The 26,584-nt window shown below is 44.1% G+C and overlaps 1 protein-coding gene across 2 annotated transcripts in view; it reads right to left on the bottom strand.

The window, feature by feature from the left end:
* The window catches only part of PLEKHD1 (pleckstrin homology and coiled-coil domain containing D1), a 35,647-nt gene extending 10,914 nt beyond the window's left edge, over positions 1-24,733 (bottom strand). The window contains exons 1-7 of one of the 2 annotated variants that reach the window (XM_039705008.1): positions 18,024-24,733; positions 17,533-17,888; positions 10,414-10,507; positions 9,480-9,569; positions 8,899-8,975; positions 4,277-4,368; positions 1,462-1,514 (exon numbers count right to left, since the gene is read on the bottom strand). In XM_039705008.1, the coding sequence (XP_039560942.1) occupies positions 1,462-1,514; positions 4,277-4,368; positions 8,899-8,975; positions 9,480-9,569; positions 10,414-10,507; positions 17,533-17,681 (555 nt within the window). In that variant the 5' untranslated portion in view covers positions 17,682-17,888; positions 18,024-24,733. Of the gene's footprint in view, positions 1-1,461; positions 1,515-4,276; positions 4,369-8,898; positions 8,976-9,479; positions 9,570-10,413; positions 10,508-17,532 lie in introns of both variants that reach the window. The other variant, XM_039705007.1, reaches the window with a different exon arrangement.
* Positions 24,734-26,584: the final 1,851 nt, after the last annotated feature.

The following is a 26,584-nucleotide window of genomic DNA, read 5'->3' as shown; positions in this document are numbered from 1 at the left end:
CTGATAAAACCAAAACTCAGTAAGGATCCCTCCCTCTCCTGGTCAGGTCCCCTTGCAGCCATAGTGGCTGTGCAGAGCTCCTGCTACAGGCCCCTGCCAGTCACAGAACAGTGTTGGCACTGGATAAATTCATAATAGGACTCTTGCTCCGTGGTGCAGGTACACAGTTGGAGCTGCTTTCCCAACATACTGCTCTGAAGCCTTCAGGCTCCCAGAGGGTCAAACCACAAACTTCAGTGAGATCTACATTCAGTCCTTCACGGCACCAAACTCCTTCAAACGAACCCAGCCCCATCTGCTCTTTGTGGGCAATGGAGTTACTGTGCATGGCTTTGGAAGAGCAGAGATTTGTTCCAAGATCTTCAGACAAGGTCATTTCCCCCACTGTGGCTGTGGGCTGTGCAGCAGGCCACCTCACCATCTCACCACAGGGAGATGTCTCTCTGCAAAGGCAAAAGGAGCTTAGCCCTAAGCAAGTGTCCAAGCCACTTTTGGATTTTTGCTCTCCAGAAATGTATGCAAGAAAAGGCCTGAAAAGCCTAGGTCAGCATTTCCATCTTTTCCTAAGGAGAGGCAGCAGTCATTTTGGATTAACTGGAAAAGAGCATGAGGCACTTTGCAATGTTGTGACATGGTGGTCCATATCCATGCAGACTTTCCAACTGGACAATCCATTTGACAGCTATCTTGCCATGACTTTATGATGATGCTATAAAAATCAGTATAGATTTGGCTCAGTAAATATAAGGATGTGCTACTTTTATTATATTAAGCAATTACAAGCTAGGAATAGTTTGAAAAGCAATTATAAACTTGATAAAGCAATCTGGCCTAGTGAATGTCCCTCCCTGCCCATGGCAGGGGAGTTGTTACAAGATTATCTTTAAGGTCCCTTCCAACCCAAGCCATTCTATTCTAAGGTAAATTAAGGTATAACAGTCACATCTAAGGGAGTGCTCTCCTGATTTTTCCCCAGTGCAACATTTTTTATTCTCCCCATCTCTCTGTTGTGTCCAAAGAACAAACCATATTGTTTTTTGTGCTCCTTGTTTCTCACAACAGTATCTTTATGCTAAAATAATGTTTGTTTACTTGTTTTCTAATTGTGGAGATGGCCATATTAATTGCCAAAATCTTCTTGAATCTGCCAAACAACAATTGTGTAATTCAGTCCAGTATGATTTTCATTTGATTTTCCTCCCTGGTCCTCTTGGAGTCATAATGACAAACCTACTGCATGGAAAGTAACAGGGAAAGGGAGCAGGGAAACATCTCCATGACCCATCTCACAGCACAGGTCTTACTTGTCTTTTCAGCCACAGGACCCAGAGGTTGGCTGAAAAATCTTGAGCCTCCACAAGCCTCTCTCCCTGAACACTGACATGCCTTCAAACCAACAAGTTCCAACCTCCCAGGCCTGCCACATGGCAGCTGAAGGAAATTGGCTTGTGATGAACTCACCTCTTTTTGCTCCCTCTGCAGACATAGCTCCTCTGTTTCTTCCATTAGTTTATCTGCAAGCACACAAAAAAAGTCCAAGCCCAGAGAAAAGCATTTTATATCCTCAGGATATTTACAAACAAGAAACACTGAATTTTTGAAGCCTGAAAATGCAGCATTCCCTATTCCTTTGTGTGAGTCTGTCTGGGAGGCTCCAAAGGCTGAGATGGCACTAATGGGATGTTCTATAACTTCCCTCCCACAAAACAACTTAATCAACTAAACAAGCATATTGCTTTGTACTCCCTCTAAGGTTTCCTCTCAATGTTCTTAAAGAGCATTGATGAACCATCCTTCACCATCCTCCAGCTGAGTCAGGAAAATATTCTTATCTCTGCTTCACACATAAGGAACAAGGCACAGAAAGGTCAAGTGAGTGCAGAGGGTTACACCACATGTAGAAGCAGTCAGTTTTCCTGCAGCTCACCTGCCTAGCCCATCATCCTCTCCTCAGCCATCTTGGGCAGCACTGCCAACTTCCTATCATCACCTTGGGATGTCCCAGCCAAGTCCAGAAATCAATCCCTAACTTAGCCACAAAACTTCTGCTGTACAGAGCAGTTCCCCTCAACATCAGTTGCTCTTGCCCTCTGAACACACACACACACCCCCAGCAGAGGCTGTGCTCTGTCCTCACACTGCAGCCTGATCACCTCTGCTGTGCCAGCTCCAAGCTCAGCAGCTCAGCCTCGGGCAGCTCTTAGCCACACTTACAGGAACCCAGAGAGAAACGTTTCTGGTGGTCAAGCCTCGGGTTTAGCTCTCAGCTCTGCCACCTGGCTGCCGCGGGAGCAGGGCAGATTGACTGGAGCACTTCTATCTTCCTCTTGAGAGGTGAGCGAGGCACTACTGGTTTCCCTGGTACTGAGGACCTGACAAGGTTCCTGCTGCTGGCAGCATTACTACTTCTAGGAGGAATGCAGACCTCTGCCTCCTGCCCAGAGCAGGGCTCCTGGTGCCAGAGAGATAGGGTTACATTACCCAAGCTCTGCTGAGCACCACTGATGCCTTTCTTTCCCACTCTCTCCCTCTTCTCCCTGGCCAGACTCAGCACAGATGCACTGTAATAACAGAGGCTCTCCCACCGTCCCTCTTCTGCCCCTCCTGGGGGGTCCTAGCCCTGGACCTGATGGCTTCTGTAATGTCCATGTGTGACAGTGAAACCTGGATCCCAGCTGGCTGGAAGATAACTCAGTGTGGATTCAAGAAATTCCTCAGAGCAGTGTTTGTCCAGAGAACCTTGACCTGCTTTCAGGAACAGTGCCTGACCTCCAAGCTTGACTACAGGATGGACACAGATCATTGAAGGTAAGGCTAATGAGGCAGAAGCCTTAGAACTTATATAGAAATAGACAGTTCATATCAAAGGAAAGTAACCAACTGTGACAATTGACCAGCTCTGAATGTTCTTGTCATGGACCAAAGAACCCAGTGAAACATATATTTTATATTCCAAATATCTCCTGTTTGCCACAGAATATGTATTCCTCTATTTCTCCACCACCTTTTCTTTTATCATACTAAAGAGTTCTTTAGTCTTTAAAGCCCTTTCATCTGCTCTGCTGGTTGCAAAATAATGTTTTGATGAAACTTTCCTGTTTCTAATTTTCCCCCTCTTTCTGTCCCTCCAGGTCCTCCTCTCAGTAGCCCCCCTTATTCCTTTGTCAAGTGTGGAACCACTTCTCCCTGCCTGCCTCACGTATGAGCCCGTCCATCAGCTCACATGGGTGAATGATGTTCAGATGGACAGAGTAAACATGCCTTGATACTTGAGCTATGATCACTGTCACTTGTGAGACCATATACTGAAATCAGCCCTGATCACCATGGATGCAGAAATGCAAAAAGCTCCTTAAGATTCCTCCAGTGGCTTGACAATTAGGAGTAGAAGAATGAGCCCCTGCTCAAGGCATCATCAACCTGAAGCACCCAAATTTCTGCTATCTTATTTAAAGCAGATAACTCTCCAGACAAGTCACTGGGCCCACACTTGTGACCTGCAGCCCCCAGGTCAGAAGGTCTCTTAGACCTGGGGAATGCTGTAACTCAGAGGGCATCTGGATTAAAAGGGCTACTCTCCCTTGACTCTTCCTATAGGCAACGAGGGAAAGAAATAACTGGACCTCCCAAGGCAGTCAGAGCATCCAAGGTATCAGGCCATGCAAAGGTTGGCTCCCAAATAGGGAGCTGGATTACATAATCTACCTCTCTTCATACCTAGATTACTTCAAGTTCATCTGTTCTTTCTCCACTGTTTACAGAGAGCACTGACAAATTAACCACTGCCATTAGATACCTCAAACAAGCCCATGTAAATGCTCCCACTTCCAATATGAACAGTGATCAAGTAGAGTAAGACCAAATAAAACACCAGCTAGGTGAAGAAAACTCATATATGAAAATCTGTGACCAACCTCAGAAGTATCAGTCCTGTCTGATTGAGGGAGACAAAGGTATTGTCTGTTTGCTTGTGAGCAGCTGAAACTAGCACATCCAAACCTCTCAGGGGTGGCAAATGTTTGTACAGATGAGCCATGGAGCACTGCAGAATGTTGGGCAAGGCATGTTCCTCCTTCACACTCCGCACAGATGTCCAGATCCCACCTTAACTTTTGCATGTTTTGACTCCCTTCAGACCCGAATTTCAGCTGCTGACTGCTCAAAAGCTTCATCCAGAGAAAACCTGTACCTGCTTGTCTTGACCACACTGACTACTCCAGGAAAAGCAAAATCACTATTTTGGCCTTTATGGCTTTTCAAAGTAAGAGTTTCCTACCTAAATATTCCTGTTTCTCCTTGGCCAGCTGTAGTCCTTGAGCTTCCAGGCTCTCGATCATGGCTTCTCCCAGCTGGGCATTCTTCCAGGTCCTAGGGAGAGCAAACACAAAGTAGGCAATGTAAGAGAGCTAAGGGTCCCACAGACTAGGACAGAGGATTCAGCCTAGCAAACTACCAAGGAATTCAAACATGCAGACTCTCATCAGCTGGGACCATAATTCCCTAAAAGTTTTCTCCACAAATGAATTGGAGAAATTTCCCTGGCATTCAGTAATTATTTTTTTCAATACACTGGCTGTATTTGAACCCCTCACAGCTATTCAAATTTTTTTTTCCAGTGTTTTGGAGATTTTTATATTGAACTTAATTTTGAGGGCTCTCCAGAACAATCCAGCACATTCACAGCCTTCAACTGCAACAGGATATACCTGGAACTTTTTAAATGACAGACTTTAGAAACAGATTTTAGCTTTTAACTCTAGTAACTTCCCACTGCCAGCAACATTGTCTTCTTCAGCCTTTTCAAGATTTTGCTGTTAGAGTCACTCTTCCCCTTCCAACTTCAACCACTTCTTGAATCCTTCCTATGGCCTTTTACCTTCAGTCTTTCTGGTATCCATCATCCATTCTGGAACCCCTCCTCTGCTAAAGGTGTAAGCCACTAGGACTTGGTGTCTGGCCCTATGCTGTGAGTCAATTCCTGACAATGATGAACCAGAGATAAAAGCCAGAAAAGATGCTGGCAAGTAGGGAATGTTAAAGGAAGCAGGCATATCCAAAGAGCACCTTGTGTTATTGTAGGGCCACTGGCCAGAGGATCTCAAGGTCTCTTAAACACCTTATGAAGCAAAGCTAAAAAAAGGGTCTGTGGAGCAGATACCCATTACTGATTGAGTTCACAGACAGGCTAGGCTTTAATACAGATATTAAACATCAAGGACAAGCACACACAAAAACCAAAAATAGAACCAGAAATGGAGTTTGTGCTCACTTCTATTCATGTTTCATTAGAAAAAAATCTACAAGTATAAAATGCATAACATTAAAACATACCTAAAATTGATTCCAATGTGTTTATATAGATGTGCACAAGGAACAGCAATTGTTGCACAGAAATTCTGCCATTGTTGTTAAATCCTAAGGGATCTTATAAATATTAAATATCTGTAAAGCTTCCTGTACCAAGCCTCTTTGTGAACAATTTGAAATTGTAGCTTTTTGGAAACTGTTAATTTGGCAATCTCCAATTTCAAGGCAAGCTGTACTTTGTCTCTTATAAAAGCCAGATGAATAAATTAAACACACACCACCCCAGGGACCAGGCAGCTCACAGCTCCAGCAGCCCAAGCTCTTTGCAGATATATGTGTTTCTTGTCAGCTAATGAGGCTATTTCTAAAGTAGAGAGGAAATTAGAACGCTAATTTAAAAGGTGCTGTTTTGCCCACAGGTAGACATCTTCATCTTGAGTGAGAACATGTGGGTGTGAACGTGTTTTCTCACTAACACTCCCTGTTACAGGACGAATCTGATCCCAGAGAAGCAAACAGATCAAGATGGGAGCGGGGGAATGACAGAGTTTATCATATGATTACATGGAGGGTTTCAAAACATCTGTAGCCTTGAAGGTGTCTGTTTACAGATTCACCTTTTCAGGGCTCCCTCCCTTCCCCAGAATAACAAGACATTTCCCTGTCTTACTCAAAGGTTACTGCACCCACTGCTGCGTGACTTTGAAAATGCACTTGGATCACCATGCAGCATTCAAGCTTTTATTCCTACATCTGCTGGAACCAGTGCTGGTGTAACCACAGCCACAGGGAGGTACCATTTGAGGGGCAAGCAAGAACTTATTTTATTTTGTATTTCTTGCCAAGTGAGTTTTCATCAGAAAAAGCTATATTGCTTAAAGTATTGGAAAACACGGGGCCAGGAAGGCTCATGGGACATGTAGAAAGCCCCTGCCTGACAAAAAAAAAAAAAAGCAAACCAACCCCAGAGCTGTAGAGAATATCCATCACATATACACCTCAATCACTGTCTGTTTCAGTCCTTCTGCAGCACTGGGAATATCTCTTTAGCTTTCACTGCATTTTACCTTTCTTGGTAGCACCCATAGCCAATTTTTGGAGACACTTAGCACTTTATAGTCTGCAGTATGTAAGTACTATGTTACTTTTTTTCTCCTGCATTGCCCACCAAGTTTACTTTATACCAGTTCAGGGAATGCTACTGTGGACAGAGAGAGGTTATGGGTGCCCCTCTCCCCCACTTGCAGCAGCAAAGCCTCTCCAAGTGGGAAGAAAGCCTGGCAGTCTGGGAGTCAGGGCTTTGTGAAAGCTTTTTGGAAATGCACAATCTGTCAAATGTGGCAAGTCCAAGCCACAAGATTTTGGATGTGTGGGGATCCCATCAGTTCCCCTCTGCATTGAAGAAGCCATTTTCCTACCAGGGCAGGAGGCTTGGAAAGGAGTGAAGAACTGAAGGGACCCCCAAGCAGACTGTGATGGTGGAGGCAATAACCAGTTGTGCAGGCACATACACGTGATCCACCCCAGATGGAAAGGACAGTGGACAAAACTGAAATAAAGGACAGAGGATATTTCCCAGCCTGGATTTGTTTTTCCTCATTCACCTATAGTCTATGGAGTTTGTTTGGGGGTTGGGCTCTTTTTTTTTTTAAGTTGTTTGTTTGTGGTTTCTTAGTTTGGTTTTTTTCTTTCTTGATTAGCTTTAAATAATGATGAAAACAGCAGGATGATCCCAGCTAAGTCCTGCAGTGCCACTGGCAGTACAATCTCCATCTAGGAACAAAAGAACATTATAATTGCCTAGAATAATTAAACTGTATTCTTTTAGCTTTTCTATTCACTGCAGATCAATTTATTGGCCCATGCTGGCCTTTCTGACTGCTGTTGAGCTCCCAACCTGACCCCGTTAAATCACATAGTCTGTGCTTTTCCTTGGTTTGCTGTATGATAGCAGCCACTTCTAGCTTCAGTTTTAAATGCTACTGCTGGAATATTAAAGCATGGGCTAGAGAAAAGGCTGGCTCTGTGACAAATGCAGCAATGCAGGGCTTTCTTGCATAAAGACTTGTGCTGCCCTCCTTCCCTCTCATACACACCTGAAAGGTGAACTTGGTTGCAAATTACTGCCCTTGGCAATAGCTGATCTTAACATTGGCAAAGGCAAGTGCAGACCCGTGCCATTCAAGAAAAATCTCCACATTGCTCAAGAGCTAACTCCGGTCTGTCATTCTCCTGTGCAGTGGCCAAGGCTGCTCGTGCCAAGGGGGTGGCAGGCCTCTGCCTTGGGTCCTGTGCCCCATGGGACTCCTGCTCCCATGAAGCTTCATGGACAGCTTTGTCTTGCACTTCATACACTGCCATGGAGGGAACAGCTTGCCCCAGCACCACAGCCAAGCACAGAGCCTGCAGCACAGAGCTTGGCTTGGGCTGATCCACCATAACATTACACTCCCCATTAATTACAAATCTACATTTTGAGCCTCACAACATGGAAATTAACTAAGATATTGCCTTAACATGTACACATACATGCATACACTGGTATTACAAGTTAAACAGCTTCTGTCCCTACAGTGATAAGAGACCACACATGTAATGCAGCCAGGAAAGGCAGAGTAAAATGCTCATTGCTTTAAGCCTCAGAGCTGAACAGCAGGCTCTGCCCTACAAACCCAGGAAGTTTCTATATCTCATTTGGGAAAGTCAAATCCCTGTTTTAGTGTTATCTCTTCCTGCATCTGCTGAGATTTAGAAGAAGCCTGCTCTGGCTTTGCAGGACAGCTGCTCATTGCACTGGCAGGCTCCTGGGTGCTGGGGGATTGCAGAGCTGGAGGCCAACAAACTACAAATCCCCAGCTTTCTCAGCAGAGTGTGAACCAGTACTGAATGCAGAGAGCAATCAAACCCTCTCACCCCTGCAGGTGGGCTGGAAATGCTTTACTAACACTGCCTCTCCTGGGATTTAGGCTGCCTCCACATTTCACAATTAAACTGTTTTGAGAGGCCAAATCCTGCTGCTGCACAGCCTGAACACCCCCAGATCAGGGCAGAAGGAATGCACACCCCATGGACACAGAACTGCATCACAATTGCTGTTATTTATCAGAGCTGTGCTGGTGAGGTCCCTGCTCATAGCAGGACACAGAGCCACATGGGCAGCTGCTCACTAGCTTCACGCCTTGCCTGTTCTGCTCTTACTTTACCCCAAATTCATATAGAGAGGTTGTCTGACTCCCACTACTGTCAAGCCTGCAAACCTTGCTTCCCACACAAAATGGACCAGGAGGGTTCCCACCTCTCTGAGGGATATCAGATGGAACTCAGTGTGTCAGCATTTGGCAGATGACAGCCTGGGGTGGTGAGCAGAGAGACACACTGCACACACACTGCCCTACAAGGTGGGAAGCTTTGCATCAGTTTTAGAGCACTCCTCTTTAGAGTAAGTATGGGTCCAGCAGGCAAGTAAAGCTCTCACTGTTTTTGAGAAGCTTGTCTGGCTCCTCATAACCCTTCTAGTCAGGCTTCTTCCTCTTTATCCTTTATACACCTACAGAGCAGATCAAAGCAAATAAGGAATAGAAAGAAGCTTACACTTTTCCAGACTCCTGTAGCATCTCCAGCCACTGAGCCTGCTCAAACTCTGATTCGGCTGCTAGAACAATGTTACCCTGGAAGAGGGGAGGGGGAAAAAACCCAGATTAGAGAGGCTGGTGCCTTATGCACCTCTGTGCACTCCTGGCATGAACTGGACACAGTGTTGTGGGAGGAGAGCCCACCACAGCCTTCCACCTCCTCAAGAAGCATCACACAGGAGCAAATACGACCTAGGCCTACCACACAATGGGAAGTGTGCACACAGCAAACAGCCACAGCTGGAATAATTTTGATAGGGCAACATGGGCTGTAGGGCTCCTGAGAATCTGTCCACTGGTGTGTTAGAATCCTAAAACCTGCTGTCAGAAAGTGCAAGTTTCCTTGTTGACTGTCAAAGCAGCAGCAGCAAAGTGTTGAGGGGACTTGGGATGCTAAGTCACCCTTGCCCTCAGGACAGCCTGTCCAGAGAGGGTAGGCATACCTTGGTGGGGAGGGAAAAGTCTGCCAGTCCAGCTCTGCTCATCAGCATTAACCTGTTCTGTGGTGTTTGAAGCTTTTTAGAAGAAAAATCTACTTACATGGAAGTCTTCATGAGAGATCTTTATGGCATAAGGCATGTTGGCCTCTTCTTTGGGCTCCACGATGCAGCCTCCCAGGGGTATGACACCCTGGAGATAAACCAGAGCACTCTAATCAGTCAGAAAAATCAAGTATAACTATCAACTAACCAGGAGCTGAACTTTCAGTCACTTTGTTGGCCCTGCCCTGCCTTGGCTATCCCGGAAAGTGCAATACACACAGTTCCTGCAAAGCAAAGGGACTCTCATCACCACCAGGAAACCCTCAGCCAGTATCTGGAAGGGGGTAAGGATGACAGTCCTGCCTTCAGCACAGAGGGAAAGCTGTTAGCTAGAACATGGAAGCAGAAACTGTTTCATCATGGAGGAAGTGATCTCCCAAGAGGGGCAAACCTTGCAGATTCTCATGGAAGAGGCTGTGCATTCATTGGGAAAGGCAGCTGGCTGTGACAGCCAGGATGGGTGGAATCAGCACCTTCGGAAGCTCATGTGCTACATCAGCCTGCAGTGACTGCAGGGGACAAAAGCAGCTCAGAACAGAGGGTCCCCTGGAGCTACAGACGCCACTCGGGTACTGAGGGCAGGTGGGCCATCAGCTGCTGCCAAGTGCATGTAAGGTTAGGAACAAAAAGCAAATGGAGCTCTTAGCCCCACCACTGGCTTTGCCAACATTATTTTTATAGCCATAAGATTAGTTGATTAAGGGAATATATCTACTATCAGGTAATAAAAACCACAAGTCATATGCCTGCTGAATCATTAAATGTCCTGAAAAGGTGCCAACATGATTCCTTCTCTTTTGAGGCTTCCCTGAACCTGTGAGATGCCTGGGGCTTACTGGGACTTTCCTCTTCATCACCTGCTGGGTCCATGGAGGAAGGGGGAGGGAATGCTAGAAACAGAATAACTCCTTCCTTGTGCAAACACTGCTCACCTTGGGATGGATATTGAAATATTTATTGCTTTCAAAACTCTTCTTCTCACTCTCAGCATAGTACAGCAGGAAGCTTTCCTTAATGATGAAGAATCTTTAAGACAGAGAAGGGAAATACATTCTGGTGAAATGAAGGTTGTGGTTCACAGCACAAGAAAACCCCCACCTAAGTAAAGCTGCTTTCTCAGCAGGAGAGTTTACCACTCCCACCTAAGACTAAAGTGAGGTGTCTCACCTTCTGCTCAGGAGCTGGTGCTTAACAGCAAGTGCCAAGCTGAGGTACTTTGTGCTTGCAGTCCACCCCAGCAGGCACCCACCAGAGCTGAGGGCAAGCCACATGCTCACAGGGCACTGGGACAGCAGTCTGTGCCCCAGACAGGAGCACAGACCTTTGGCACCTCTATGTGTGTGCCCTCTCTAGCTCTCATGCTGAATTCCACCTACTGGAGAGAGCTGCTCTTTTATTCAAGGGTCTCTTGCATGGGCTGAGACCAACTAAATGCTTAAATGCTATATTTTTCAATATGCTGCCTGCCACCCTCTTCCCTCCCATCTCAGCATAAGCCAGAGGGAAGTGTTTCCAGTCCAACAGAGAATCACAGCCTAGCATCCCCAGGTGACTCTCGAGGCAAAAATTGGCCACCAAAGCACTCAGGAGCAGAAATAAATTTGAGAGATATTTTTAAGCAGAGCACCTGGCAAACTGTCCTGTCACTGACCTTCACAACTACAAAGGAAATTGAATATTCTTTTTCTCATATGTGTAACATTAAAATAGGCCTTGTTCTGCTCACTTAGCCTTAGGTATGCTCTGGTGATCATTGTGTAGTAACCACAAAATATCACAGCTTCTGTAAGCCAAGCCTCTAACTTACTGGAGTGTGTCCTCAAAATTATGATTAAAGGAGTGCCACCTTTAACTTATTTGGATTTTTGAAATGCCCCTGGGAGTGTCCCTCCTCTCTTCAAAAATTGAGGTTGCACATACTCTGCAGGCAGTGGTACAGGGGAGAGATACCTGACTTAGTTTCAATTTGGTCTAAATCTCTGCAGCACTCTAAAATTATGAAGAGCAGCTGAAAAAAAAGGGGGACAAATGTAGTAGGGAGGTTTCAAAAGAGTAAATGAGAAAGAAAATTTATTGTTCTGTACATATTTTCTGACATAAGAAAGAGGGATTTGAGAAGAAAGTAAAAGGCAAGAATGTGAAAATTATTTAAAAATGTACAAAACATAGCTGTGTAAATCACTTTCATGTGGTCCTGAGGACAAGAGATCGTGAGGAAATTGGAAAGGATAAGGCACTTCTGTGAATAAGAACATTCCCAAGAATCCCTCCTGTTTCTGGGAGGGAATAATAGAAGGCCTCTACAGGCAGTGCTGCCCACTTGTGCAGCCTGGACATTGCTGCACCTTTCCTTGGAGCCACCATTAGTAATGGGCCAGAGGCTGCAGGGGCTGATCCACAAGGACAGTTCTAATGCCTTCATGTGCCCCCATCCCCCCCAGACCTCTCCTGAAGTGAATGGGTTGTCAGATGGAGCCAAGTCCTGCCTCCAGTCCAGATGAGTACAGCAATCTGGTACCAGTTTAATTCCAAAAGCTAAAGAAAGATGTTGAAGCTGGCAGAAAATTATAAACATAAAATAATATATATAATTCTTAATAAAATTATTATAATTATTTTATTTGGGTGAAAACTTTACTGCTTGCTCTTCTGCTATGGCTCTGGCAACACAGATGAAATTGCCAAATGCCATGGAAACAGACCAGGCACTCTTGGGGCAATAAAAGAACAAAGCTAAACTTCCCCAAGTCTGCAGCAGACTCAAGTTCTGGACCACTTTGTACCTTCTCCAAAGTGTTTGAAAGTGACAGTCATTGAACAGGTACTTACTTACATCCAGAAATCTTCAGAACATACAAACACCAGCAGCAGTTATTGTTCCCCAGTTTTTTTCTTCTCCTTGCCCTCTCATCTACATCTGTTCATGTTGACATCAGGGATGGGGAGAAGCAGGCACTTTGGCAAGGCAGACATCAGAGACCTCCAGAGAGCAGACAAGATTTGTCCCCGATTCCTCCTGACCACATCACTTCTATGAACAGCAGCCTTGTGCCTTTCTGATTAATTTTCCTCACATCTCTGGTCATTAACTCTATATAAGCAAGTTTTCCTTTGAGTAGCTGCATCTTTCTGTTTTCTCCAACTCTATGCTTAGTTCAAGGAGGAATTCATTCTTTAGAGAGAAATGTGGCTCATCTGCACAATAGACACAGAAATGACATCTTAAAAGAACAAACCTGCCTGCCCAAGGGCCTGTGCTTGGACCAGTGAGTCATAGGGAACCAGATACTGTGGGCACAAGTATGAATCTAGAGATGCCAAAAGTCAACACACCACATGAAACTGAGAAAGTCAAATAATCACTTTCAACACTCTTTTCAGTCTGACTAATCTCAAGAAACATTTGCTAGACAGGTAACCATATTGATCTTTAACTCTGTGTGATTTTTTAATCTAAATGTTATCCCGCAGTTAAAGCCAGGGTTTAGTTTGTTACATACTTTTTATTACTCAGTGCTGATAATCCTCATATTATAGATTATTCTTCAATGAAAACCAAAGTCAAAGCAAAAATAAGAAAAAAACATACATCAATTTTCAGAGATTTGTGCTGTCTCACACAGATAAATGAACTTTTAGTTCCCTGATCTCAGTGATGTAGAGAGAAAATATGGGGGTTTGGAAGGAAAATATACAAAATAAGAATTTAAAATAAGAAAAGTAATGAAGGAAAAACATTGAAAATTTGGTTAGCTTGTGCACATAATGTATTTATGCTCAGATCATATTCCCTCACCTATCCTTACCTGGAAAGCAACACTGAGCAACCAAGACCATCACTTTAAATGACCTTCAGGACAAAGTCTCCATGCAACAATTCAGGGGCAATTGATGCAGCATGGTGAAAAGAGGGATGAAGTAAAATAATAGAGGAGAGTTACAAGACTCAAGAGCAGGCTAAAGACTAAAGCAGGAGGCAGGTGAGTAAGAGCAGAAAGGGAAAAGATGGTCAAGGGAGAATGGGGAGAGACACTCCATTAGGACTGTGATTAGAGGACTGGAGACACTGAACATGTGTCTGAATTAGGCACAGATATGCCAGCAGGAGAAAAAGTGAGTGCTGTAAAGACAGGGGAAGATTTTGAATACAAACAAGAACCCAAAAAGGAGCAATTTAAAAACAGAGCAGAGCTCAAAACCTTGGAGAATAGCAGCAAAGGTGTGAGAGGTGAGACCGGCTGGAACAGCCACACTCCACAAACAGCACAGGTAACACAAGAACCATTCATGTGGTCAGCTGCTCTGGTCACCCATGCCTGCTGCTGGATCCTGCTCTAAGGAACCACTGAAACCACAGTGTAATTAAACTGGAATAGCAGAGGAATGGCAACAATTTGAGTGACTCGGATGTAAAGCAGAAACAACAGCTCTGTACTGGACAAATTGAGATACCTGATCTCTGTGGAATAAGTACTCTTTGTATCACAGAGGGCTAATGAAATTAATTAGCTAATCTTTGTACAAGTTTTTGACATGACAATGGCCTAGATGAAGTAGTTACACTATAAAACTGCAGCAGTCTCTCTGGTCCTTTATTCCGATGGTGTTTCTCTGGGCCAGGAGCACAGGGGGCAAATCTCATTTACTAGATCAGCCCAGTGCTCTATCCCCAGGGACAGCTCAGAAAAGCGATGGGCAAATGATCGTTATCATTTGCATGAAGATCAGAGTTCACAGTACCTGCTCTTCCTCTCCTGACAGCTCCAGGCTTCCCTGCCTGCCTCCTGCCCTGGCACCCGAAGCACACCCAGCCTGGCTGGGAGCAGGAAGAGGTTCAGGATGCTTCCTGACCACAAGCAGCCAAATGGGAGGATTCCAAGGAGCAGAGGGAAGCACACGCTCTGGCAGCCCCCCTGCTGCCCTGTGCCGCACACGCATGCTGCTCTGCAGCTGTGCAACTCTTGGGGGTTCTGAGCAGAAAGCAGCCATGAACAATCACCTTTTCCATCTGTCCTGTGACCACATACAGTGACTGTTAGTAGCCACTGTGGAAGACAAGGTTACGTGCCTGCTTTGCAATGCCACAGACAGGACTGTTTCAAGAAAAGACAAAAAATTCTCTCTTAACTGTGCTGTGTTTCCTTCCTTCCAACCTGTCATCTCTGATGGATTTATGGAGAGATCTAGGCACATTTTGTGTTTTGTTCTCTCTCACCTTGCTTTTCTGATGTTCAGCTGTCCACCAAAGAGATGTCCCTTCCTGGCACTGTCCCATTGAACCCCTAAGTCTCAGACATGGATGATGACAGTTCAGAGCCTGACATTTCTATATGGGACTGGGATCACTCATAGTAAAGAAGGATATGCCACTTTCATGCTGGAAAGCTACAGCACTCTATTCATGCCATATCCAGGGCGGGTACACACATTATGCATTTCACTCCAGCCTCTGTGCCAGGCTGGTGCCATTACCAGTAAAACTTTTGTAGTAGGAGAGGCTAAATTGCTCGTTAGGCATTGGAAGGAAGAATGGGGTGCAGTTGTTTGGAAGGGAAGGACCATTAGTCAGGGACTGAATATGATTTTCCAAAGCCACTCCAGCAGTGACCCAAGCTTAGACCGCTCAAAAGCACCAGTAAACTCAGAATACAGGTGCTTCTCTGTTGGAAGGATATTACTTTACAAGGAAAGAAAATTCACATTTGGAATAGAACTCCCTTTCTTTAAGAGATAGGCATTAGGATGCTGCTAATGGCATTTCAAAAATCAAGCTCTGAAAGGCAGCATGCTTAGATGTCAGCCCTGGCAGATAGACACACCTACACTGGTCCAGTGCCAGAAACATCCAGCCCACTCTTGGATAGTACCTGAGGTAGCACACAAATATTATATTTGGGCTTCAGAGCAGACTCCTTTTGCATGGGCAAAAGAAAGGACTGACAATGCTCCAGACAACTGACCCAGGTCAAGTTCAGCTATCTCCACAGGTGTCATCAGATCTAGGCCTGACTGAAACAAGGCTCTGCTGTCCCTCCCTCCTCCCTGCATAACCTCTACTGCTGTACAATTCCAAAACCTGGGATTTCCATCACCAGAGTACTGGACACCATGCCTGAAAACTTTTTCCTTGATCTGCTGTCTAGTCAGATTCCATTGTTCCCTGAAATAGTTGCTTTTCTTCTTAGTTTCTCCAGAGGTATTGCTGCCACAGCCAAATGAATGGGATCAAGCCAGTAAATACCACATATCTCCCATATAGACCTATCTTCATGGCTGACGGCACAATGAGATTAATCCTCCCCTCACACAAGTTTTATGTCACATACCTTGGAAAGACTTCCCTTGGGAGTGGGAGTAGTACTGTTGTCCAAGATTTCAGGCCAAAACCTACATTTATCAGAGACTAGGTCCTTAATGGCATCATTATATAGTCATATAATATATATAGTATTTTTTTTTCTTAATTTAACTGGAGTGGGAAACGTCTCTTCATAAAAAATTGTACTTGACCAGCTATGTGTTGGTTGGTATGGGAAGAAAGAGGGGGAAATGAATGAATTGCTTGTCATCTCCCCATAATGATTTGTGATAATAACATGCAAGGTTGTTTTACTTTAAAGCAAGTCTCTCCCATGGCAAAACAAACAAACCAACAACACATTATTCCCCCTGTTCAAGTCTTTTTACCCCAGTACTCACTTCCTTCCAAACCCTACAGATTCCATGTTCAACTCTAATTGACCTGTGTCTGGTCCCCCAGGACCCTCAGCTGCTGTGCTTGCAACTAACCTTCCACATCACCCCTGCCCCACAGTCACCTCCCCTTCTGCTCCCAGCTGCTATCACTAAAACATTTACCACTTGCTGAAGATGGGGGTGACTTCTAGGAATAGAACAGCACTAAATAAATAATGACAGAGGGAACAGAGATAGGCCATTTGCCTGCAAGAAATTTTTATTAGGGAGAGCCTTTTAAGAATGCCTCCTCCATAGCAAAGTACCTTTCCCTCTATTAGTCTGTCCATTTCTTTTCCATAACAGTCACATTAGTTTCCAGACATAATTCATTTATTTATCAATATTTGGGAGCTGAGTAGGGAGCATCAGCACAAATTCTTTTCTGGGTGAAAATAGGCTGTTCTTGGCATGGGAGGGAATAAAACACACACAGGTCAAAGACTGCTACAAACACAAAACTGCTTCCCAAGTAACTTTTTTTTTTCAGGCTATGCCATCTTCACAGACTGGGCAGCACTATGGTTACTACAGAGAGCAAAGCTGGGAAAGCTGGCTTTAGAAATGGATTGTTTGTATCTACACTGCAGCAAAAGTACTTGTAAGTGCCAGAGATTCAGTGATTTGCATAAAGAAATTACACCAACTCTAAACTTAAAACTGACCCACCACTTCAGTATTATAGAACATACATTTTTCCTTGGTTAAAGGTTATAGCAAATGCTTTCCAGCTTCAAACTTCCTGGCTGCTGATAGACAACATCCAGCAGCTTACAACTCCCTAACACCAGATGGGAGAGAATTCAGAGCCACCTTCTCCCCAGGGAAGAGTCTGCATGTGCTGTTCCCAGCATGCTGTCAGTGTCAGGCAGCACAGCAGTACTGGAGCTGTGCACAGACCCCTGCAGACCACACACACACACTACAGACCCACACGCAGTCAGCTCAGCCCTGCCATCTCCCAGCCGAAGGACTCAATGAGCTTTGAGTGCCAAAACAAAAAGGTCAGGCAATTTAGAGGCAAAATACATGAACAGACTATTCCCCTTTCATGAAACTATCATAATTGTTCAGAGGAGGCAGATAGTCTCTATTACCACCCAGAAGTGCACATAGCACAGAGAAAGAAGAGAGCACAATGGGGTGCCACATGTGTAAAGCAGACTCGGAGCAGCAGGGAAGCTATGCCCCAAGTTTTACCCCGAGCCTCTGCCTGGCCGGCTGCACTGAAAAGCCAAGCACTCAGTCTTTTAACTAATCCCAGAACCCTTCAGCTTTTTGTTTCACCCAAGCATCCCTCAGCAGCTGTGGCTTACCTCCTGGACCATTTGGCTGACTGCCTCCCAAAGGGTCTCTTCCAGAGCACACCGTACAGCTGCACTTTGGTGCTGATGTCCAGAGCATCCGAATCTGCCTGCTCCATGGACGGAGAAGGGGAGACAGAACTGGATTTTGAAGCAAACATTATAGATGGATCTGGGTCTAACTCACCCCCTCTGCGTGGCAGCTCAGAGAATCCGATTAAATGCAATGAACCAGCAGGATGTAACCAGCCCAGCAGACAGAGAGACTGGGCTTTGGTTTGAATCAATAACTTGACTGCTCAGCACTCAGTCAGTAATTCTCCCCCTGATGCACAGATGATGAGAGTTTTCTCATTGCGTATTACTTCCTGATGCATTGCAAACAGCACACATCCCAGCCCAAGGGAAAAAGAAGAGTGAAGAGAGTCAGACATCAGAAACACAGAGAGGCAGAAAGAGCTCATCAGAAAGAAAGCTCTCAGCAATAACATAAGCCAAAATACCTCTGCACCAGAGCCAGCTTGGAAGGTTATTTCACTCGACATTGCAGCACTCCATGCAGAAATTAGGGCAAGACGGATGTTTTACTGACAGGCATCTCTGACACATATTCCCAAAATCTTGCACTTGGAGACAGGTTCTTCTCATTTGTCCTGAGGAAAATTGGGGCAGAGTGAGAGGGAGCCAGCAAGTTCAGTCAGACTCCCTCTGTCATCGGGGAGGGTGAGGGGGCCTTGCTGTGCCAGCCTGGCACTGCCCACCTGGGGACAGTTCACGTGGCTGCTGGGTTTGGACTGGGCAGTGTCCATACTGCACGCCTTGCTCTGCCTTAAAGGGCCATTGCTGATCAAAGTTAGAGAATAAAATTCTGCCTGCCTTCATGCTTTGCTGCATCTTGGAGAGGTGACAAAAACAGCCTCTGCCCTGCATCTTAGGTACCAGCTCCTTCTTTGCCCAACACAGACACATAGGAATGTGTCACACAGCTCAGGTCCATGTTCATCTCCTGCTTGGTGCTCCCAGAGCAAGCTTTTTTATCTGGCTCCCTATGTCCTTGTTTCTCTCTTGAAACCCCTTCTCCCTGTACAGATACACAGTTCTCCAAAAGAACCTGTGTTTTGCAATGCCCACAGGAAACCAGTTTAGCCTCATATTGTTCTATACTTCATCTTGCCTCACCCTCCAGGATTAGAATTCAGGGAAGAATCCCAGCTGCTAAACCATCTGTGGTTTGGGATATCCTATAACCAATACAGACATGAACATGCTGTATAGCATGTATGCTATATATGTTGAGGCATCTGCTCCTGATTTAACCTGTGCCATCCCACATGAATACATTTTTATGCTGTAATTGTTAGATGTCAGCCCTTCCCAATGCAGATGTTCAGAAGAAACACAGTGCAGACACATGGTCCTTCCCCATCCCCAATCAGGAATGTGGGATGTGCTATAGGCCAGGTCACACCACAGGACATGGCTCACTTAGCTTTATACAGTCAGAGGGACTTGCAGAGCATCTTAAAGAGAGGAGATGCAGACAGCCTGCCTCAGGCTCACAGGCTGCATTCACTATTTGAGAAATTAGAGATGCAGTCCCTGATAAAAGTCACAGTTGATCAATAGATGAGAGAGCCAGCAAACTCCATGATTTGTTACTTCCTCTCACCCTGGCTTTGAACAACCTTTTGGTCTCAGACAGGACATGCCCCATTTCAGAGTGACATTAAGGTAGAGGGTGGAGAAGAGAGCAGCCGATACTGCCTCTATCTCACCTGAGCTCTCACTCTTGAATATAATACTGCATTGCAGAAGAGAAGCATTAATGCCATAGACGCCATTCCGTACACAGCGCCAAGAAGGAAATAGTACTCATAACCAGAAGAAAGAAAATTTCCCCTCAAATTATGTTGCACAAAGGGTAAAAATTATTCTGGGCCCTACAGCCTTACTTAACTGTATAAATGTCCAGTGAAAAGCCACAGAGCTCCCATGTAATAATCCAGTGCCCCTGCTGCTGTACTGCACCAACAATGCAAAGATCTGACAGCAGCGACCTTGCCAAGAGACAGTTTTTCACCCTTTACTTATTTTTCATTCTTTCTTATTTTTACCTCATACAGAATAAGAGAGTAAAGAGGTTTCTAGCTCTGAACATCAAGAAGTTAATTTTTTTTTCCTCTGGAGGCCTCTAAGACAAGCAAGGCACTGAGTAGTTACAGCAAGTTCTTTAAAGTCAACAAGCCAGGGGAGGGAAAGAGCAACTTACTTTTGTCAAGTGACAGGCCAGCAATGCAGTAGATAGCAGCAAGGTGAATTTTGTAACCGCTGGTGTCTGGACACAGTAATTTGTATTAATAGTGGCTCTTTTAACATTTCCTTTATGTGTGTACTAATCTAATGAAGGGGAAACACATCTGTACGTCTTTGAGAGACAGCACTGGACCCTTAATCAGAAAACTTTTCTTTGGAGCAACAGGCTGCACTGGTATGACAATTATTTTACTAATATGCTGTATTTATTTTTCCTACACATCAAGCCAATAAAATTTTGCTAAAAATAAACATTTGAAGCAGACAGCAGTGCAAGCTATACAGAAGTAACACTTTTTAACAGAATATCCTGAGTCAGAAGGGATCTACAAGGAGCATCAACTACAACTTAGCCCTGCACAGGAATTGTCCAAGAATTACCCCATGTGCCTTCATCACAGGTCACTCTCCAGCTCAAAGATGCTCCCTTTCAGTTTAAGGAGACACATACTAACTTCAGCTGCTGACAGGGCTTATATTTTTTTTTTAACACGTGGAAAGTTACACCTTCATGTTCTGGGCACCCTGACAATACTGTGTTATGCAGAGAAGAACAAACTGCTTCTTGAGCTGGGGCCAGTAACTTGAGATGGATCAGAGCCATTGCAGAGTTGCAGAGATTCAGATCTTACCTTCCAGTAAGGCAGATTCCCTTTGCTTTTACAGCTTCTGATAGGTTCCAAAGTAATTTTTAACCCTGAGAAACATTAGCAATCATGGGAGTTATTAGCAGGTATCTAAACACTGTGGAGGTGTAAAGTCCAGCTCCAGTTTAATTTATGATACATCATTCTTGCAAATAAAAAATATCACATGTACTCCCCAAAGTGCTTCTCTGGCTTCCTGGGTGCACAGCTGTGTGCAGAGGCTATTTTAAGTAGAAAAGCAACTACCATCAACTCACCTCTAGTGAGATACACTAACAGAGCATGTTTCTTTTGCACAATGTTTAAATCTTCAGTGTCAGATGGAAAGTCGGACCTGTTCTGCAGAACTCAAAGGAAAGTTACTCAGCAAATGGCATTAAAGTCAAGTGTCTCGGTAGAACCCCATCAGACATCACCCCTAGAGATGTATAACCCCATTTAACATCATCCCTTGGTAAGAATTACATGGTCCCAGTGACTTGTCCCAGCCCTTTGAATGCACTCAGATCCATGCTGGATGGCCCAGGAGTCATAACTAATCCAACTATTTGCTGTGGTTATAGCACCACTTTGAGAGACTTAGAGGAAGACTAGCAAGCAGCCAGGCCTATAGCTTGGCTTTTGGGAGGTAGCTTTCTCAGGAACAGATACCATAGTCAATGACTATTTCTCTCAGCACAAAAAGAAGATAATTTAAACTTTTTTTAAATCCTACTAAGATAGCTCTTCTGGAAGAAAACTCATTTACTCTGGTGTTTTGTTTTGTTAAACAAAGATTTCTGCTAAAAAGCCATCATTCAGAATACATCAGAGTGGTCAGCTATCTTTGAAGGCTTCCTCCAGAAGATAGCCCACAGGCTTCCTGCAAGGCACCAGTTTTTACCCCATCAAGCCTAAATACCACAAAATGATCACATGGCTGACAAACAGAAAATGCTTGGAGCTTCAGTAGTTAAACAGGCTGCTTGTCTGACTGAGGTTGTCCTGTGCAGGGCCAGGAGCTGGATTTTGATGACTATTGTGGGTCTCTTCCAACTCAGAATCTATGCCTGTAACTTGATTTCCCTCAGCCACTGTTCCTCCTGTGTGACACTGGTACTAAATCCAGAACATCACAAGAATACATATACCAGGGCACTAGTTTGGGTACCATGGGCAGCCAAAAACTTCCTGCAAAACAGAAGGATTGTTAGCATTTCCCTGGCAGAATAATGGAGGAGGGGAAACATAATATCTCTACATATTAAGGCAGGCAAACAACCAGAAAATCACCAGTACATTCCAGATCTGACAAAACAGTCCAGCAAGGAGCAAATGAGATCCAGGGCTGCCCATTCTGGAAAAAACACACTCTTTGGCTGTTTCAACACCACTTAGTATATCTGAATTGTCCAAGTTTCTGAAAACAGTTTAGCTGCTGCTATTTCTCAACTGTAAAGGTATCAATATTGATTGCAGTCCACCAATTTCTACCTAGTTTCTTCCCTTTGATCAAAAGATGGAAATTCATAGGCCTAACTTTTAAACAATACATATCCAGGAAAACAGAACTGGCCAACCCCCGTTTTTATTTAATCTTAAGTTCGTAAAATGCCTCACACGTGCACACAGAGACCACAATTGCTCTTGCACACACATTCAGTGCTTCCTTTTCACCTACCATTGCTGTGATCACTGAAGGCAAGGCCTTAAAAAGTATGGACACTACAATCAGGACTTCATTCAGGAGTGGAAACTGCAGGGCCCACACCACCAGTGTTCTTCACATTCTTCCCCTATACATTGTGCAATACCCCTCAGCTCTAGTTGCAGCCTCCACCACTTCAAGTTCCTCCTTCCTGGTCCTGCTCATCCAGGCAGTCACAGCAAGGTCAGGACTCCTGCTGCAAACATACACAGGGAAGGCACAAGACACCTCTTGCCTCCTTTCTATCCACATTCTCAAGTGGTTATCTAAGTACAGAGGCACAAAGAACTACTGCTGCCATCTATCATAGCAGCAGACCATGACAGCTGTATTACAAAATGCAACGATGAGGAGAACCAGCAGCCAAATGAAAAATAAAATGTCTGGCAAGGAAGGGCATAGAGGACTTTGCTCTCTACATAAGAGGGAATTTCCTTTTATTCTCCTGTGAGCCATGCTGCCACACAGCTTTTGTAGATGAAGCTTCTTTCATAATGCTGAAGTTCAGATTGTAGGGATAAACACGGAAATGCTCCCAGATCCACCACCTACTCATCCACTTGTACTCAGTCACCTTCACTTGAAGTGTCTGCACAGAGGCGATACCAGAGGTACAAAGTTTTGTTCAAGATCAGTCACCTCTCAGTTTCTCTGTCAAAAAGAGAGAACAGAACATGGGAAATCCATTGCAGTCTTAAAACTTGACTCCTACCAATAGCATCACCCTCTGAGGGCACGAAACACTTGAATAAGAGGTGCAACAGTAAGACTCACCTGGAGTACCAGCAAGGCTTGTAAGCAGGGCTTTTAGCAGGCCTCTTCAACCCTGTGTAACCAGGAGTAGCTGACTGAAAGTGTTCCTTCAGACAGCAGAAGCCCATTAACCTCCACAGACTTCAACATAACTATAATCATAGATCATCAGTTAACTACCACTTCAGGTACTGGCGCACACAGATGCACAATAAGTCTTTTCCCCCTAATAATATCGTTCTGCTTTTAGATTTTCCAAATACTATGCAGCTTTGGTGGCCGTCAACATGATACAGCTTAATTTTTATTAGGTCTACAAGCTCTTCTGAAGGAGGCAATTTTCTTTAACCCCCATCCACAATAACAGTTTATTCATCTCTCAACATCACAGACAACGGGGAGAAGCACTGTGATAAGGAGGGTGGAATGTTGTGCAATTCTGCCTGCAGGAATACTTGGATAAGGCTTGCATATATCAGTAGAAGAATGGCTTAATTTGTCAGCTGGAACAATAGATGACAGCTCATCATCTTGGTGCTGTGCTCATCCCTAATGAGTCGCTCATAAAATGCTGATGTACATTTTTATTTCCTTAACAAATGAAGGAACACTCTACAGCAATCACCAGGAAGCCTGCAACACCACAGCTCCTAAATTTAAGTTTGTAATATAAATGCACCCAAAGCACTTCCTCACATCTCCAAAAGGATTTACCACAGACTACAGTGATTAAATCTCCAGTTACAGAGGTGACATGTTTACTAAATATACTAAAAGAATGCTAATATACTGCATAATGCTTTACCATTAAAACTGAGTTTTACTTGCCAAAAAAAAAAGTCTGCCTGGAAAAATACTGGCTTTCCCTTCTCACTGCTTTACATTTGCTTGTACCAGCTTTAACAGCACCTCTGTCGTTTGCTTTAGTTCTCCTACTGACTTTACATTAATCATATTCTCTTGTGCTTAAGCCAGTATAAAGAGATTACACTTTCTTAAAGACACAAGTCCTATGAACTACCAGAAAATCAAATGCAAGCAACAAGCTGAGAGGATTGCTTATTGCTGGAGTCAGAGCAAAATCACTGTGTGACAGGATCTTAGATAAGTCTGTAGACAGCAAGCTCAGCAGAAAAAACATAAATCAATTTTTTTAATGAATTGCTTATGAATCATCTCCATCAAGTGCCATCTCTTAAATGGATGCAAGAAGTTTGTAAATGCATACATCACTCATCCTGTAACAGCACCATTCCCCTTCCTCTTTTCTGAAAATGCAGGTCTAAACCCCAGTCCTGCTCAGAGGGCAGCTGGGAAGTATGGAGAATATCTGTACACTATGTCAACTCAGCAGCTCTAAGAGGAATCCCATCAATGTATACAAATACTTGAGAGAAGGGTGCAAAGGGGATGGAGCCAGACAGTCCCAGATTTTTGGTTTCAGACTGACAAGAGATTGAGAGCAAGGATGGAAAAAAGATTACTTCCTTTAGTTCCAAAGGGTCCTCAAGCCTTTCAACAGTGGTCTAGAGCAACCTTAAGCCCATCATCTCCTTGTTACACTCCAAAGGTCCCAGCCTTGTAAGCTCCAGAGATTTCCCTAGGGGTGCAGGAGGAGATAGCTTCAGGGCAATGCCAGCCCCTATACACTCTGTAACAGACACAGCTGCCAAATGCCCCACTAAAGCACAGCTGTCACATCATCTCTGCATTAATACCTCTGAACACATTGGGAGCCATATCCAAATCCACCTGCTATGTTGCCTCCCAACATGCAGCTCACATTCCAAGTTTGCAAGAGGTGCTCAGACATCAAGAAGAAAAAGAGCAAACACACACCCACAAAGATACAACATTGTCTGCAACGCTTGCATCCCATTTAAGACTGTCATTTCTCTCCATTAGAGCTGTCAGAAAACCCCATGCAGTAAATGACAAACCAACTCCAAAGCACTGCACCTAGTAAAAATTTAATATAATAAAACAAATTGAAAACGGCAATATTATTTTAACCATTCACAATTAAAGTGGAAAAATTATAAGGCAGCCATTCATGGAATGATTTTGTGTACAAATGGTTTGGAAAAGAGACATTAAAATTACAGTTCCATACATGGAGAAACATGTAAGGTAAACAGCAATGACCACAAAATGTTTTTCCCTGGAAAGCCAAGGCTGCTAAGAGATATAACAGTAAAGAAAACAAATATTTTAAAAGAAGTTTGATGCGAACAGGAATCTGAAATTTGTGGTAAAGTATCCAATATTCATCATAAACTCTCTCACCATACTGCAATCACTCCTCCTCCTTCCACCCTCAATGGAATACAAGTACACTTTCCTTCTCTATTTCCCAAGGGCCAGCACAGAACAGGAAGGGAGCAGCAAGAGCATTTATTCCACAACATCTCTCTCTTTCTGCAATCAGCTGATAGCACATGGACACACCTGCTACTGTCAAAAGCTCCTTGAAGGCTCTGAACTAGCTCCTGAATAAACACAGTGATTTTCCTGGGCCTCTTGGGTAAGATTAGCCTTTTATATAATCCACCTGGAAATAGTTCTTTGGAGTCAGCAGTGGGTTTCTGTGTTTAACACCCAGCCATCTGACAAGCCGAAACAACCAAAAAATCCTGTCTTGGTGCGACAGTTCTGCCATCCTTACTTAAATTAATGTCAGTGCAGCTTCTGCCTCTGTCATCGAGTGCTGAAAAAGAAATATTTCCCTTCTTTGTATAAGGAACAATAAAAGCAGTAGAACAGTAGGGGAAGTATCTGAAGACATGAGGATCAACAGTAACAGCTTCAGTCCAATTCCTATTGCCAATTAGGAAATCATTAACTGAAAAGAAACAGGTGATGAGAAGATTATGGATTTCCTAGAGGGACTTGCTGAAGGAAAGTGGGACATGGCTGGCACTTGGTTTAAGCATTTACCTGCTAGACCTACTGCCACCTACCTCACGGAAGAAAAAACAGGCAGACAGGCTATTCCAAAGAGAGTAAGAGGAATTTGTTTGCACCAAGGTCTCCAGAGGAGTAGAAAATGATACCAGATGGCCCTGACTACATGCAATGCTTGGATTTACTGTGACAGATGGGGAGATAGGTAGAAAGAAAGGGCTATAATAAAATGGACCATTTAATTTAACTCATTAAAATACTCTGTGTCGAGAAAATAATCCTCAATTTGGTACTAAAAATTTGGAAAGGTTTGATAATACAAAATTTTGTATTTTCCATATCAACATAACCAAAAGCTTCTCCAGTCACTGCAGTTTCAATTACAGAATTGAAAACAATAATTCAGTGATAACAGGCAACCAAAACAACATGCTGTTGCTAATTCTAAATAGACAGAAGAAAAAATAAAAATCATGGAAGTCTTCTGTCACTTAACCAAATGCCAAAATGTATGTTTTTAGAATTTTTGTGCCAATTTTGAGTTGCCAATGTTTCCATTCAAATTCCTTCACCTGCTGCTGTAACTTGGCCCCTATACTTCATGAATCATTAAACTGAGCACTCCTATTTCCGATGGCCGCCCCAGAGACTGGAAACATGCTGTGAAGGACAGAAAATAGAAAGATGACAAGACCCCTCAGCAAGGCACCGGTGATGAATATGCCAGAGGTTATGCCAGCAGTGAAAAGCTGGCTGCCAC

The sequence above is a fragment of the Passer montanus genome, unplaced genomic scaffold (genome assembly GCF_014805655.1).
Source record: "Passer montanus isolate IOZ18808 unplaced genomic scaffold, ASM1480565v1 scaffold18, whole genome shotgun sequence".
In the NCBI taxonomy this organism is placed as follows: domain Eukaryota; kingdom Metazoa; phylum Chordata; class Aves; order Passeriformes; family Passeridae; genus Passer; species Passer montanus.
The sequence above is the reverse complement of the archived record's forward strand: the minus strand, read 5'-3'. Positions and strand labels throughout refer to the sequence as shown.